This window comes from Hemicordylus capensis, chromosome 2, assembly GCF_027244095.1.
Source record: "Hemicordylus capensis ecotype Gifberg chromosome 2, rHemCap1.1.pri, whole genome shotgun sequence".
NCBI classification, from domain to species: Eukaryota; Metazoa; Chordata; class Lepidosauria; order Squamata; family Cordylidae; genus Hemicordylus; species Hemicordylus capensis.
This window is the reverse complement of record NC_069658.1, coordinates 403,502,913-403,517,246: the sequence shown is the minus strand read 5'-3', so window position 1 is coordinate 403,517,246 and position 14,334 is coordinate 403,502,913. Positions and strand designations below refer to the sequence as shown.

General features: G+C 42.4%; 1 protein-coding gene across 17 annotated transcripts in view; it reads left to right on the top strand.

Annotated features, from left to right (window-relative positions):
- BAHCC1 (BAH domain and coiled-coil containing 1) overlaps positions 1 to 14,334 on the top strand; it is a 137,811-nt gene that overhangs the window by 34,351 nt on the left and 89,126 nt on the right. For 6 of the 17 annotated variants that reach the window (XM_053295476.1, XM_053295477.1, XM_053295479.1 and 3 more), the window contains one exon: positions 13,944 to 13,991. The exons of 5 other annotated variants lie outside the window; for them this stretch is intronic. In XM_053295476.1, coding sequence (XP_053151451.1) covers positions 13,944 to 13,991 — 48 coding nt within the window. Of the gene's footprint in view, positions 1 to 80; positions 288 to 13,482; positions 13,561 to 13,943; positions 13,992 to 14,334 lie in introns of those variants that run through there. 6 more of the 17 variants (XM_053295484.1, XM_053295485.1, XM_053295487.1 and 3 more) reach the window with 2 other exon arrangements.

The following is a 14,334-nucleotide window of genomic DNA, read 5'->3' as shown; positions in this document are numbered from 1 at the left end:
TGACTTCTAAAGAGATTTTTGTCCTCTTGAAAGTAAGCAAATAAGTAAATACATTTAAATAGTATTTTTATTATTTTCAGCAAAAAGTTCACAAGCGGTTTACATAGCAAAAGGAACGAGAAAGAGGTTCCCTGTCCCAAAGGGGCTCCCAGACTCAAGAAGAAACACAACAGATACCAGCAATATCCACTGGAAGGATGCTATGCCGGATTTAATAGAGACAGTTGCAGGATCTTCCCCCACCCAGGAGTATTTTAATGCAGGCTTGTAAATAATCACTTGCTGAGGTGAGTTAAGGATTGCATCTTAGTAAGCAGATGGACATTTTTTGTAAATTTAAATAGTAAGTGCAACGCCCCCACCCCCAAGTTGATGCATCAACAATAACTTTACCTGGTACTTGATAGGTTGGCTAGTAACTTTTGTGGACAATTGCAGGATGGCTTTTAAGGATTGGCTGCTTGCTTTTTGTTCATTCTGTGAAATAAAAGGAAATAAGAAGAGACAGGCAAGTCACCATGCGGAGCTACAAGCTTAGTAGGTTTGTTGCTCATGTGTTGAATTCTGGACACCAGCATTATTTTCCCATGTCTTGCCCAGAAGGAACAAACTGTTGTCCTTGTCTTTTGAAGGGCAGTTGTTTTCTTTTTGACTCTAAAAGATTTATATCCCACCTGCACCAGGCTCAAGCCAATTTCCAGCTAATAAAACACGACAGGTTACAATGCCAATGTCCTCTGTTCAGAATCCTTTCCCTCTTTCTCTCTAGAAGAAAGATAATGTGGATTCTTGTTGTCTAATATTGCTGTTCTAAAATGTGTGTCTTAAAGATGCATGTAGAGATTGCAGGGGTGAGAGGAAATTGCCCCGGCATATACTGTAGCATGTCCAAAGGGTCTGTGCAGGGTCGAAGTCCTGCATCCTGCCAAGCAGCTGTGCATGGTCAACAGGATACATTTGTTCAGACCTCATGGACATTACCAGGATGTGTGTGTCAGGAACAGACAAGCCCCCCCGCCCACTACATTCCCTATAATGTATCTTCAAGACATGAGTAATGAAGAGAAGGGTTGGAAGCAGTACTGAGCCTTTGAAAAGCAAAAGGGCTAGTTCTCCAAATCTCTCTCTCTCAGGTACTATACTGCTCAGCTTGAGGCTCCACCCCTTTCTCCTTTAACCATGTCCTCTTCAGACCACCCCTTCCTGCCTGTAGGCACACCTCTTCTTTAAAGAAACAGAGGAGTTCTCAAATATAATATTTACTTTGTGTATAGCTCCAGAGGAAACTGTGAAATGTCCTGCCCCTAACACAAAGGCAACTGTCTATGCAAAGGCACATTAACAACAACAAAAAATCTAAAGGTTATGGCTGTGCTCCTTAGCTCAAGCAGCAAAGTCTAAATAGATCACAAATACTCTCAAAAAACTTCCTATTTGCAAAACAGTTAATGTGTGGAACTCACTGCATCTGAGTAGGGTTGAATTTACTCAACCCAAGAGGCTGGTCCATACTGACAAAATTAGCTAGGCTGGGAAGTGTTATTTCCACCAGATGTGGAGGATATCTAAAGAAAGGTTGAGGCATGTTTAGGAGGAACAGCATCAGGTTTCTAACTTTTTAACATGGTCTTGTACCTTTTCAGAATGATTCAGGGTGGAAAAATGGTTAAAGTCCAGGGTTACATGGCCTCATAGATGGAAGCTCCTAGCTTCCTATTCATTGGCTCTGCTTTCTATATAAGCAGTGTTCACTTCTGAGCCATTTGCCTCTGCATCCATTCCCAATTAAACCACACGGTTCCAAATCTAGTGACATCGTATTCAATAATATTTTGCTTTTCACTCATCTACCTGGATGTAATCAAATAACAGAGCAACGAAGAAGCCCTCCTCTTAAAGCTGAAGTGGGATTCACAGAATAAAACCAATATTTATCTTACTGGCGGTTGGAAGGCACACACCTATAAATTTTGCTTTATTGCATGCAGCCTGTTTTGGTAATTTCTTTTTGCCCTCCTCTTTTCCCCCTCATGTGAAGCTATGATTTTAAAACACACACACACACACACACACACACACACACACACACACACACACACACCAAAAATACCCTGGTAGGCTTAAGTAGCTCTTTACAGGGCTTTATTCATTTGAAACCTTTTCACAGAAGTTAAATTTTAGTCATCAGAAGAACTGTAATTCTGGCTTTCAGGTGCCCTCATTTATTTCAGGATGGGGGGCAGGGGTTAAAGGCAGGTTGCAAGCCTTCAACCAAGTGTTTCTTAAGCCCTTAAAAAGTTTTGCAGCTTGTTTAAATACAGGATGCTCTGAGACTGAACACTTTTAGTCCTTGCCCCATGCTTCTCAGAATGTGGATTGTGATCCCAAGTCTGGTCATCAGCAAGGAATGTACATAAGAATCCTAAGGGTTTCCTTCCCTTTTCTCTTTTTCTTTTCTGCAGCTAAACAAATCACAAAAACATCATGATGGCAGTTTGCCATTGACACACTCTCTCTGGTAGTCCTGTGCACAATTCAATAACAATGAGCATACACTGTAATCATAGCCTATGCTAGGAATGGCCAATAGGGATGTGCATGAACCTGTTCGGAGGCCCTTTTACTGGCCTCCAAACAGGTCAGAAAGACCAGCAGTTTAGCCAGTTTGAAGGTTTGGGGGGGTAACTTTAAGAACTGGGGAGGGTACACTCACCCCCCCTCCAGGCACACACATCGCATTTCCATTGCCGGTACTCTCTTTAAAACAGTCTGGCAGGGCAGCTGTGTACCTCCCTGCCACCTCATTGCCTCCTCGGACTGGAAGTACCCGGTGTGCATGCTCCTGTTGCGCCCACTTGCATGCGTGACTTGCGCATGCACGTCGGGTACTTCTGGTCACTTCTGGTCCAAGAAGGCAACTGGGCTGCAGGGAGGTACACTACTGCCCTGCCAGACCATTTTTAAAGAGAGTGCTGGCAGGGGAAACGGGGTGGGGGGAAGTGCTCCCTCCCCAGTCCTTAAGGTTATCCCCTCTTCCTTCAAACTGGCAGGCACTGGTTCCGTGAACACCACGAATGGCCAACGTTCAGCCAACTTCTGTATTTGTGAAGGCTATTTTGTTCTCCAGACAATCATCTTTGGGTTAGGGTTTCTCCCCCACCCACCCTGCCACTGATTTGATCCTCACAACAACCCTGGCCTGTGAGGACTAGTTAAGCTAGAGATCGTGACTAGCTCAGTGTGCTTCATGGCTGAGTAGGGATTTGAACCTAGGTCTCCCCAAGTTTGACCCTCTAAACAAAGGGTAGGCAATCTTGGCTATCCCCTGTTGTTGAACTACAACTCCCATCATCCCCAATCACAGTTTTGTGGCTGGGGATGATGGGAGTTGTAGTTCAACAACAGCTAGAGAGCCAAGGTTGTTTCTCCCTGCTCTAAACGCTACATGGCAGTAACAAGCTGAATGCCTTACAGATTATAGGCTTCACAATAAAGTTGTGAAGAAACTGCTTATCATGCCTTGATTCTAATTTGATAGGGTCACAAAGCACAAATACTTTTATTTTAGGTTACCAGTTGGCCACCCTGGTTTACACCATTGGTATAAACCAGGGGTGGCTGGCAGAGGCGTATCTAGGGAAAATAGCGCCTAGGGCAAGCACTGAAATTGCGCCCCCTGTCCAAGCATCTGACACCCATCTTTCAGATAACTTTACCATAATATCAGCTGAAAAATACAAGTCAAGCTCGCTAATCTTTTAAAATTTCAAAAACTATTTAGCAGTGGATGTAGCCAGACCAAAAAATGCTGGAAAACTACAAATTTCAGTATGCTGGGGCTCATGAAATACCCAAATACTATGTGGAAGTGTACTTGGAAAACTAAACAGAAGTGCCTATCTAATTCTCTACTATGCATTGTAGCATCACTATTACATAAGTTTTAAAAATAAATGGAGAACTTGACTTTTCGCATATACTCTGAAAATAATTAAAGGATATGCAGAGTAAACTGTGTCACTGCTTGGAATATATTCTAATATTTCAGAAAGACAGTTAAAATGAGAGAAAGAGAGCAAGAAACTCCCAGTGGGCCTTAATACTAAGGATTTCACACTGATTCAAAGACAAACTCTCCATCAATAGCCATATTATTAAGACATCACATTTAACTCACTTATCACAAGAAGCAAAGTAAGAGCAAATGAATACAATCCTACAGAGCTTCAGCTCTGTATTCACAAGCCCTGATTATCTGTACATAGTGCCAAACTGAATATGTGTACAGTGACTTATATTATATTAAAATATTTTTTTAAAATCTGTAGCCCCTTCGGGGCGCTTCCTATAGGCCGTGGGAGGGGAGCATCTGCAAAGGTTACCCCTCCCACCGCTGGCCTCTAGGGCCTCGCAGAGACCATTTGAGCATGTGCTGTGGCCATTTTAAAAAATAATTGTGATTTTTAAAAGAAATGGCTGCTGAAAACAAAATGGCCACCGTGCATGCTCAAATGGCCTCTGTGGGGCCTGGCATGGCCTAGGGCCTCACAGAGGCCATTTGAGCATGTCCAGTGGCCATTTTGTTTTTGGTGGCCATTTTTTTAAAATTTAATTTTAAGAATTTGCGCCCCCCTTCAAGTGGCGCCCAGAGCACGTGCCCTGCCTGCCCTACCCTAGATACACCCCTGGTGGCTGGTGACAACTACAATCAGGTGAGAAGATGCAGGTGCCTAAGTGGTTTGATCATAGCTCTGTGCTTCAATGGGGCAGGGAGGGGGGAATGCATAGGAAACTGACTTCTACAATTTGTATAAAATTTGCATAGAGATTGGCATACTTTGCATACTTTATTCTGTTTCTGCCAGTGTTGGGAAGGGCATAGAAATCAGCCTTGAGGCCCTGCCCTCTACCCAGCCCCACAGCATTTCTAGTTTAATGAGGCCATTTCTCAGACCTTTCAAGATTTTCTTCATAGATAGAAGGGTTAGAATCTTGGGCCACAGTCCAACACTGTGTTAAGGCAGCACACTTAAGCCCATTGATTTTATTGGAATTAAGGGTGCCCAAGTCTATGTTGGATTGTGCCTTTGCTTTTCTAGAAAGGAATGAATGCTGATGGTCTCGAATTCTAAATTCCACAGCCCAGGTATAATTCTGATGTAATTAGTTCCACTTTGGTTGTGAGAGTATGCATCTGTTTCTCTCTTCCTCTGCTTCCTCTCATAGAACTCAACCCTTCTCCCTGTCTTGGTACTCTCTATTTTTCTGGATCTGTCTCCTTGACAGCTGCAGAGAAGGATTCTTGCAACTCTCCTTTGGCTTCTAGCACTAGAGGAGAGAGCATGGACAGACATTTCATCCCTTTAGAACTGCCTTGCACAACTAGTGGCCCGCCAAACTGAACAGAACCCATCAATCAAGTATTGTTGCTTTTATTTTTGCAATCCCAGGAAAGTATCAAAACCAGTAGCTTTATTGAGTGCCTGGTAGGCTGCATTTGGCCTGATGAGTCACAAATTGTGCAGGCCTGGTGTAAGAGCAGTAACAATTTATTTTCTATATATGTATATCTCACATTTCATTTAAAAATAGCAAAGGGGGTTATAAAAAACACACAGTTAAAACAATTTAACAATACAGTAAAAGCAAATCAGCAGCAACAGAATGGATGGGAACCAGTATAACACAAGTTCTGATTTCGAAAAGAAATCTTCAGTTCCTGTTTAAAAATGGAGAGGAAGCTAGTTGAAACTCCCTTGGCAGGGAGTTCCTTAGGTGTGGTGCCGCCACCAAAACAGTCTTGTCTCTAGAAACAAGCCAGCTGAATTCCTGTTAATGGCAGATGAGAGAGCAACAATGTCTTGGTATAGTTAATTTATTATTTATATCCTGCTCTTCCTCCAAGGAGCCCAAAGTAGTGTCCATGGTTATGTTTATCCTCTCAACAACCCTGTGATGTAGGTTATGCTGAGAGAGAGAATTGACCGGCCCAGAGTCGTTTGGTGAGGTTCCTGGTGGAATGAGGATTTAAACTTTGGTGTTCCTGGTCCTAGTCCAACACTCTAACCACTACATTGTTATACTTCCCTTCTGCCAAGGAACTCAAGATCGTGCACGATGTGTCCCTGTTCCCATGTTGTTCTCACAATTCCTGGGAGGTAAGTTAGGTTGCAAGATAGTTTCTGATCCAAGGTCCTCCAGTGAGGTTCATGGCTGAGAGGCATTTGTCCAGGTCTCCCCAGTCCTAGTCTGATACTGGCTGTCTGCATGGGCCCTCCCCATAGAAATATGGGCAAACATGGCTTTTGTCCTTTTTTCACACTCCTCTTGCTAAACTTGCCCTGCACTTGTCCTGAGTCTCTAGTGCAGATGAGTAGGGGTCCAGTGTGGGCTAAGAGCCAATTTGGGATAGAGAGCCTGAGTCAAACCTGCAGTCAATCAACTAACTCACAAGGTCCATGCAGGCCTTTGTGTAAATCTGTCTCTTAGGTCTGTCTGCCTCCCCATTTTTCATCATGTAGTTCATACAAGTGCATTTAATGAGAAACATCACAGGACATTGGATTTAAACCTGAGGCCCATTATGGACTTCTTCTATATCAAGTACTTGGGTAGGACAAGAGGTTTAGAGTTAGGGACTCATCCAGTAACTGAGGGATAACAGAAGACATCAGACAAGCATGTGCACCCCTCTTACTGATGGTTAATATAGACTTTACAAGAAAAACTCGGGCTCCACAACTTTATATTTCCCACATAATGTTATCATGAGGGCCAAAGGCACTTTCAGGAAAGAATCAGAAGGAAGAAGGATGCTTAACCCTTCTTCTGCCCATCACTTTCCCCCTGCCAAGGGGTCCCCCACCCCAACCAGGATGCAAAACTATAAATCATCTGACTGTAGGGAAAGCTGTGGGTTTTTTTAGGGGAGAATTGGCAGGTGCAGGAGGAGTTAGGAGCTCTTCCCCTCCCCAGACAGAGATATAGCTAAAACTGAGCAAATACGTTCCAAGAACCCAGCCCTCCAGCTCCTGAGGGCTCCCCAACTCCACCCCTCCTTATTGTCTTCATTATCTCCTTCACTCCAAGGGGCAACACAGCCTCGCACCCCTGTCCTCAGATACTGCTCTGCACCAAGGCCCTAATATCTAGTTCTGAAGTGAAGTTATAACTCCTTGATTCTCACGTGACATTTCTTGCTGCTGTTGCCTGAAGAGGCTCACAAAGAGAATGGGGATACAGGGACATGAAGATTTTGGATCTTGGGCCTTTATTCACTTTCATACTGCTGCTAAGGAGGTGTGAAACTTACCAGTATCACAGTAACAGTGATTTTACACTCTAGAGTGTGAATTACACCACCCAGGGTGAAGAGGGAACTATCACAAGCTATGCTGGTATAAGGAACTACATAGATGTAGTAGGAACACTCTCTTTTTTCCCTTCTTCCCCTGATTCCATCAGGTATGGAAATCTGTTGCAAGGCAGAGTTAAGGATAATTAGTTTCATGTCAGCACTGCCATTCTTAATAATATTAAATGGCATAAAAGGCTAATGTAACCCTAAGTTGAGAAAAACAGACTACCTATGGACGATTGGAGGACAGTCTCTGTTCATGGCATACATAGGACTGCTCCTGGAATCCTGCGGAAAATTTTTCTATACTTTATGGGGAAAGTATGGGAAATTTTCCATTTCTAAAAATCCATAGTTTGACAATATTTGTTAGTAACAATGAATGGTTGCCAAAGCAATATTGGGAAAGCTTGGCAATTTCAAAGTTGAAATTAATGATTTTCAGGTGATTATGCCTAGGAAGTACATATATGTTTTATTGATTTATTGAGTATTCCAATAAAAATAGTTTCTTTCCACATAAAGCTTTGAATGTGTTTCAGTATAACATTTAAACCACATTCAGTGTCTCTATTGATTTTTAACCCTCAATCAAATATTTCAGTTTAGCTACGTGAAAAACTTTGAGGAATGGTGTGGGAAATTAATAAGTGGGTTTTAAAAACTAAATGTACAGGTCAAATAAAATGCCCAGTCAGATAACAATTTATTTTGGGCATCAGGAAAGCTTGAATTTTTTTCTCGCCAGAGGATAAAAGACATGTAAATCTTATGCAAAATGTTTTATGTGAAAAACCACATGATAATTTTTTCCAGAAAAAAATCAATTTGAATTTTTTTGGGGAAACCCACATCTCTGGCTGGAATCTACATTTGGAAATTAAAATGTTGGATAAAAGTGTGTGTGATTACGAAGCAGTGTGGCAAGACTCATCTAAAGTCTGGAAGACAGGCCTTGCTGAGAAGCCTCTAGGGAGCCAGGGCTTTACATTTCAGTGAAATAGTTGATGACTATAGTATGTGAAGATGTTTATGAGCGCCCAGAAAATCTGAATGATTTAGTTATCTTTAGCCTAGTGCAGTGGCTCTTCAACTGATCATTAGCAGGTGAGGCCACAGAATATGCCCAATGACCACAGGTGGGGTGCAAAACATTCATATCCCATGTAAGTTGTGTTGGCTGCATGTGAGAAAGCAAGATGTAGCAGACTGATGCAGAACACTAGTAAACAGAACTGAATGTCAAAAGCTGATGTGATGGTGACTAACCAAGGGATGAGGCTATACACAGTAATTGTTTCTCACATTGTTTTTATAAAGAGTGGATGCTTTTTCAAAAACCTGGACCAAAACTGAATGGGTTTAAATACTGGAAGTTGCTCAGTTGGCTTCTGCCACTCAGGAGACCAGATTACGTTTTAGTAACCCCCTCCTGGACTGGAAATCTCTGACTTCAAACTAGTGCATTTTTCAGAGTGCATTGAGGAAACTGAGGTTCTTTTTCATATGCAAGTTTAACTCTGCATTCCCTGGCTTTCTACAGCAGCAGTTCCCAAGCTTTCTGTCACAGAGAGCCACTAATGAATGTCTGTATTTGTTGAAAATTCACTTCTTAGTGCCAGCCATTGATCAAGAAGTCACCAGCCTTATTTCTTTGTGGCACATTTGAGAACATCAACTACAGGAAGGCTGGAAATATAGCCCAAGGCCTTGCAAAACCCCTGGTAGGCCTTGCATATGACTCTCCTAAGGCTTAACATTTTGAAATCTGCATACTTGCAATATCTCTTGAATGCTTTCTTTTCCACTCAGTTGTCTTCACTCTTAAATACATGTTTAGATGATTAGTTTGGCAATTAGTTTGACTTCTCAGATGGAGGTGGTGTTTGAGACAAGAATGGGATCCTGTTTTTCTTACTCTGACAAGCCTCTGGGGCAGTAAGATATCACTCCACCAGCATAAGAATTCTTTGCACATCTTCTGCAACTAGCCTACAGCAAGCCTAAACCCCCTACTCTTGGAGGTTACAAAGTTTCTAGCAGCCTTTCTTGTTTTGCTGGGGTATGAGCCGTATGGATTCGAAGCTATCTATCCTCCCCTCTAATCAGACCAGATGGAGATAAACAGAAGAAGAAACATACTTCTGTTTTCTTTGTTTTACTTTCATTCTCTCAAAATGCCACTCAGTCACATTCAGCAATACAAACTCTGGGCATGAAACTTAATACAAAGAAGGGGTTTTCTATGGCTTTGGCAATATCCTCTCATTGCACCAACTGCTAAAAACCTGCTGTAAACAAGGCCTGTGCTCCTTTAACCATGCCATGTAAACATTGCAAGGAATACGTAGTTGTGTTCACACCACCACTGGCAGGGTAGGAGAAGCACCCAGTCTGGGTAGGATTGTCAGGCACACTCCTGATGTTTATTTGCATGCTAGTGAAGATTAAGGTAGGGCAAGCACACCTTATCCAGATTCTGTCCCCAGCTTTTTACCAAGGTAGGAGGAGAAGCCATCCTACTCAGCTGCCTCCTCACAATACCATCATTTTCCTTGCCTCCTACTTTAATGTTCGTAAGCACTTGACTGAAAACTGGGAGCATGCCTGGCTCTCCTGTGCCCTACCCTACTGGCAGTCGTGTGAACATGTATATCAAGAAAACATCCAGTTTAATGATGGGGAAATGACTTATCAGAGGTGGTGGTATTCAGGCTTTTATGGCTTCCCTTCTACTAGTAAAGAGAAGGTAGTTCTCTTAAGACCTATCTGTTTGGCCTGGCCTTCCAGGGTTTTTAATTAGTTTTAATTGTTTTAATGCTGTAACCTGGTTTTCAGGGTTTTAATTATTCTGATTGTCTAATTGTTTTTAATGATGTTTTGACTGTTAATTGATGTTTTACATTGTTTATATTTCTGTTTTAACTGTTATTGGTTTTAATGGTTTTGTTTTAATTGTAAACCACCCTGAGCCATTTTGGAAGGGTGGTATAAAAATCAAATTTTAAAAATAAATAAATAAATCATATGGATAACTTCTTGAAAATGTGAAAGATTTAATTAACTTATTTACACACACACACACACACACACGCATTGGGGATGGATTGGTAATATCCATGCAAAATGTATAATAGTCAACTGTTTGGTATACCTGACTACATAACTAAAGGTTGTGGGTTCAGATCTCACATTGTTAGTTCAAGTATGCCATACCGGGAACTGGAAAATGTGTGTGCTCCCTATTTCCAATTGTAAGAACCCAGACATTTTCAGCAATGTCAGGTTGGCACTGTGCCAGCCTAACATCTAACTGGGAACTATAATCTAGGATTTGGTCTACAGTTGCCGATCCCAATTAAATGTTGGGTTCATGCAGTGCTAACCTGACATTTCTGAACATTTCCAGGTTCTTATGATTGGTAATTGGGAGCATCTGCCCTAAGCAAATCTCCTAATTCCCCACCATTGCAGGGATCATGAGAACCAGCCCTTTGTACACGAATCTGAATTAAGACAGGAAGAGTTCTACTAAATTTGATTCCTAGACAATGGACCAAGTAGATCAGGCCTCTTAGACTGAAAGCAGATGAAAGTTTTACTCAGAATACACATTTCTTTTATCCCACTGCAGCCTCTTGATAGATGGGATTCCAAAATGCTTTAAACTCTGTTTGCCATCACCAGAGGCAATAGTGGGTTAAGGGTACATACTATGGGGCAATGATGCTCCCTCATAGCTCCTTCAGGACTCTCCACGTACTATCATTTGACTCCAGCCTTAGCAGAAAGCTCATCAATATCCAGAGTCTGTACATCCTGCTTTTAATCCCCCCCGCCCCGCCAAAGTCTCCCAAGAATGTTTTATAGGTTGGTTGCCAGAGGAGTTCAGTATCTACTTTGGGCTTTTAACCACTGGCATTGATCAGGACATCTATTCTGCATTCTCTCTCTCTCTCTCTCTCTCTCTCTCTCTCTCTCTCTCTCTCTCTCTCTCTCTCTGTGTCAAAAGACGACAGATTGCAAGTGGCACTTATAACGTAGAGACTAGGTTGTGATTACCCATTGGATAACATTTTAATTGTGCTTCTGGCACTCTGTCAAGCTAATTTGAACTGCATTTCAATATTACAGCATTTATTTAGGACCATAACAATATGGATTAATCTTAAATTATAATACAAGGGAGAGTTCTGTTACATGCATTTCCCATTTGACAAATATTTTAAAAGGGGGTCCTGACAGAAAACAAAAACCCTTTCCCAACCAATACGTAAAAGCACAGATGGAATTGCAAAGAGCAAGAGAGAGCAACTTGCAAGACAGGCAAAACTTTTGATTAGGAAATAGAAAGTAAATAAAATAACTGTAAGTTTTCCTAATGTCTTTTTGCTTTCTTGGGCTGCTTTTTAAAATTTCAAGTACAGAGCAAGGCAATGACAGGCTGCTATCCAGATTGTACAATGGCAGGTTTCAGTTTACAGTGAAATTAAGGGCTGGTTCATGCAGTGAATTTTCTGTCTGAGCAAGTAGTTTGGCACACACATGGTATGTGTGCCAAACTACACACACACACACACACACACACACACACACACACACACACAAACAGAAAATTAATATATGAACCAAGCAATCATCTATAAAGGTCTACAACAATTCCTGTGATTGTCACAGCTGGGAAAAAGCTGTCACAATCAAAGAATTGCTGTGGACCTAGAGCCATGATCATCAGGTTCACACATTATATTGCTCCAACATTCCCAAAGATTATCAGACCTGTGTGGATTGAAAATAAAGTGTGAACTGGTCCTGAGAATTGCATATTTTGCCTGTACTGCTGAATCTCCCAGTCAATCAACTTATCTTGTTATCGTCAAAATATCGTTCACTGTGTTCAGCGTCTAAATATATAATCCTGTTTTTAAAATACGCCATTTATCCAAGCATTACAGATAATATTCATGATTTATGCTGAAGCTGAGGGCGCCAATTAATTAATTATAACACCTTTCAGCCAATAAGGTACCAAAGTGGTTTACAACATAGCCATGTTGTATTTGATTAGTGGTATAGATAGTACAGGATCTTTTCCCCCCAAGTGTGACCAGTGTTGTGAGAGAGAACAAGGTACTAGAAGCTGCAAAGATATTTGGCTTGTTCACACAAGCATTAACTGGATACCACAAAAGTCCTTCCCAGCTTTGGGAGCTTTGCACACTCCTAACTTTTTAGTTTGTGTGGGGAAAACAAGGTAGGAGGCAAAAACAGTGATAGTCAGCTAGCCTCCCACTGCGTAGGATGGCTCCGCCCTCCCCAGCAGCTGCTGAATGAGATAGGAAGAAAATACCTTCTACTCAGCAGGAGGCTGGCTGAATATTACTGTTAGTGCCTCCTACCTTGTTTTTCCTTTGCAAATGCTAAAAAATTGGGAGTGCACACAACTCCCAAAACCGGGTAGGACTTTTGTTATACCCCTCATAGATTATAACAAATCGGGATCATGCACAGCTCCTAAAATTGGGTAGGACTCTTGTCCTACCCAGTTAATGCTTGCATGGACAAGCTTTATACATTGTGTTTCATTGCTCTCATCCTTTAACAGTCAGAGGTTTAGTGCCAATCAATGCAAATTTGCTTGTTTGTCACCCCTTTACTTGTGCTGTTGGCTTTTGTAAAATCTGGTAGCAATGAGTTCCACAAGCCAATCTCTTATGTAAGGAGCTACCCCTTGTGTATAACAAAAGCCTAATTGTGTCACTTGCTAATAAGTAATTTGTCTGCTGAGACGGATCTGGCCTCCACAATGCTGCTTTAGGGTTGGAGACAGAGGTGCACCTAGGTAATTGTGGAGTCTGGACCTAAAGGTCTTTGGACCCCATCCCCCACCTGGCCACTGCAAATTAAGCATTGTCATGCTTGGCTGGGTGACCACACCACCTGGGACAGACTAAAGAGGATTTTGGGGGCCCCAGGGGCTGTGGAGGCCCTGGACTTTAGCCCTGAAGTCCAGGGGTAAGAGCGCCACTGGTTGGAGAAGATGCCTCTCTAGGAATCTGTACCTTGATGTCTTTCTAGGAGTCTGTACTTTGTTGTCTTAATTAAAGACTTTGCCAGCTCTCTGAACAAAAACGACTTAAGACATTATGGCCAGAAGCTGAGAGAGACGTTTTCTAGGATATTTCATTTGCTGAGCCTTCAGGGTTTGAAAAGTTTCACTTTGCTTTTCTTGGTTCCAACAGCACCAGTGGTCAGAGTGTCGAAGACTGGGGAGACTTGGGTTCAAGCCCCCATTTGGAGGAAGCTCACTGGGCAACCTTAGGCCAGCCACTATCTCTCAGCCTAACTTACCTCACAGAGTTTTTGCGAGAATAGAAGGGAGTGGGGAGAAGAACGATGTCTGTTTTCCTAAACTCCTTGGAGGAAGGATGGGATGTAAATGTAATATAGCGATCTTTGAACCCTTGCCGTGGTGAGAAAGGATGTTCTGGGTATCTTATAGTCTCTTGCATTAATACATATCTGAAGGGAAATATCCCAACCAGTGACACAAGCTGGTGTTCTCTCTTTGGCTTTCTTCCCCTAGGGCTCCAAAGGACTGGCAGCATGGCACCAGAGGAGAGCAGGGGTGTGGGTGAGTGCAACTGCATTTCCTTGTCTCCCAATTCTTCTCTGGGAGTTTATTTTAGGAAGTGAGGCACATTGGTTGGGGACACTCTGTTGGCAAGCAGCCAGGCGGACCCCATGTAATTATAGTAAAACTCCAAACATGTCTCAGGGGCCTACATCTTCCAATCTCTGCAGAGTGCAGAAAGGCTGCGGCAAAGAGGGTCACAAGCACCCCCTACCTGGAGTGGTTACAGCCTTCTCCGGAGCCTGGAATGGCAGAAGCTGTCCTTTGAGGAGGCTGTAGTCCATATGTAGTCTCAGTGTCTTAACAAATCCTGATATTCTTAATGGCAGGAATCAGGGAAAGA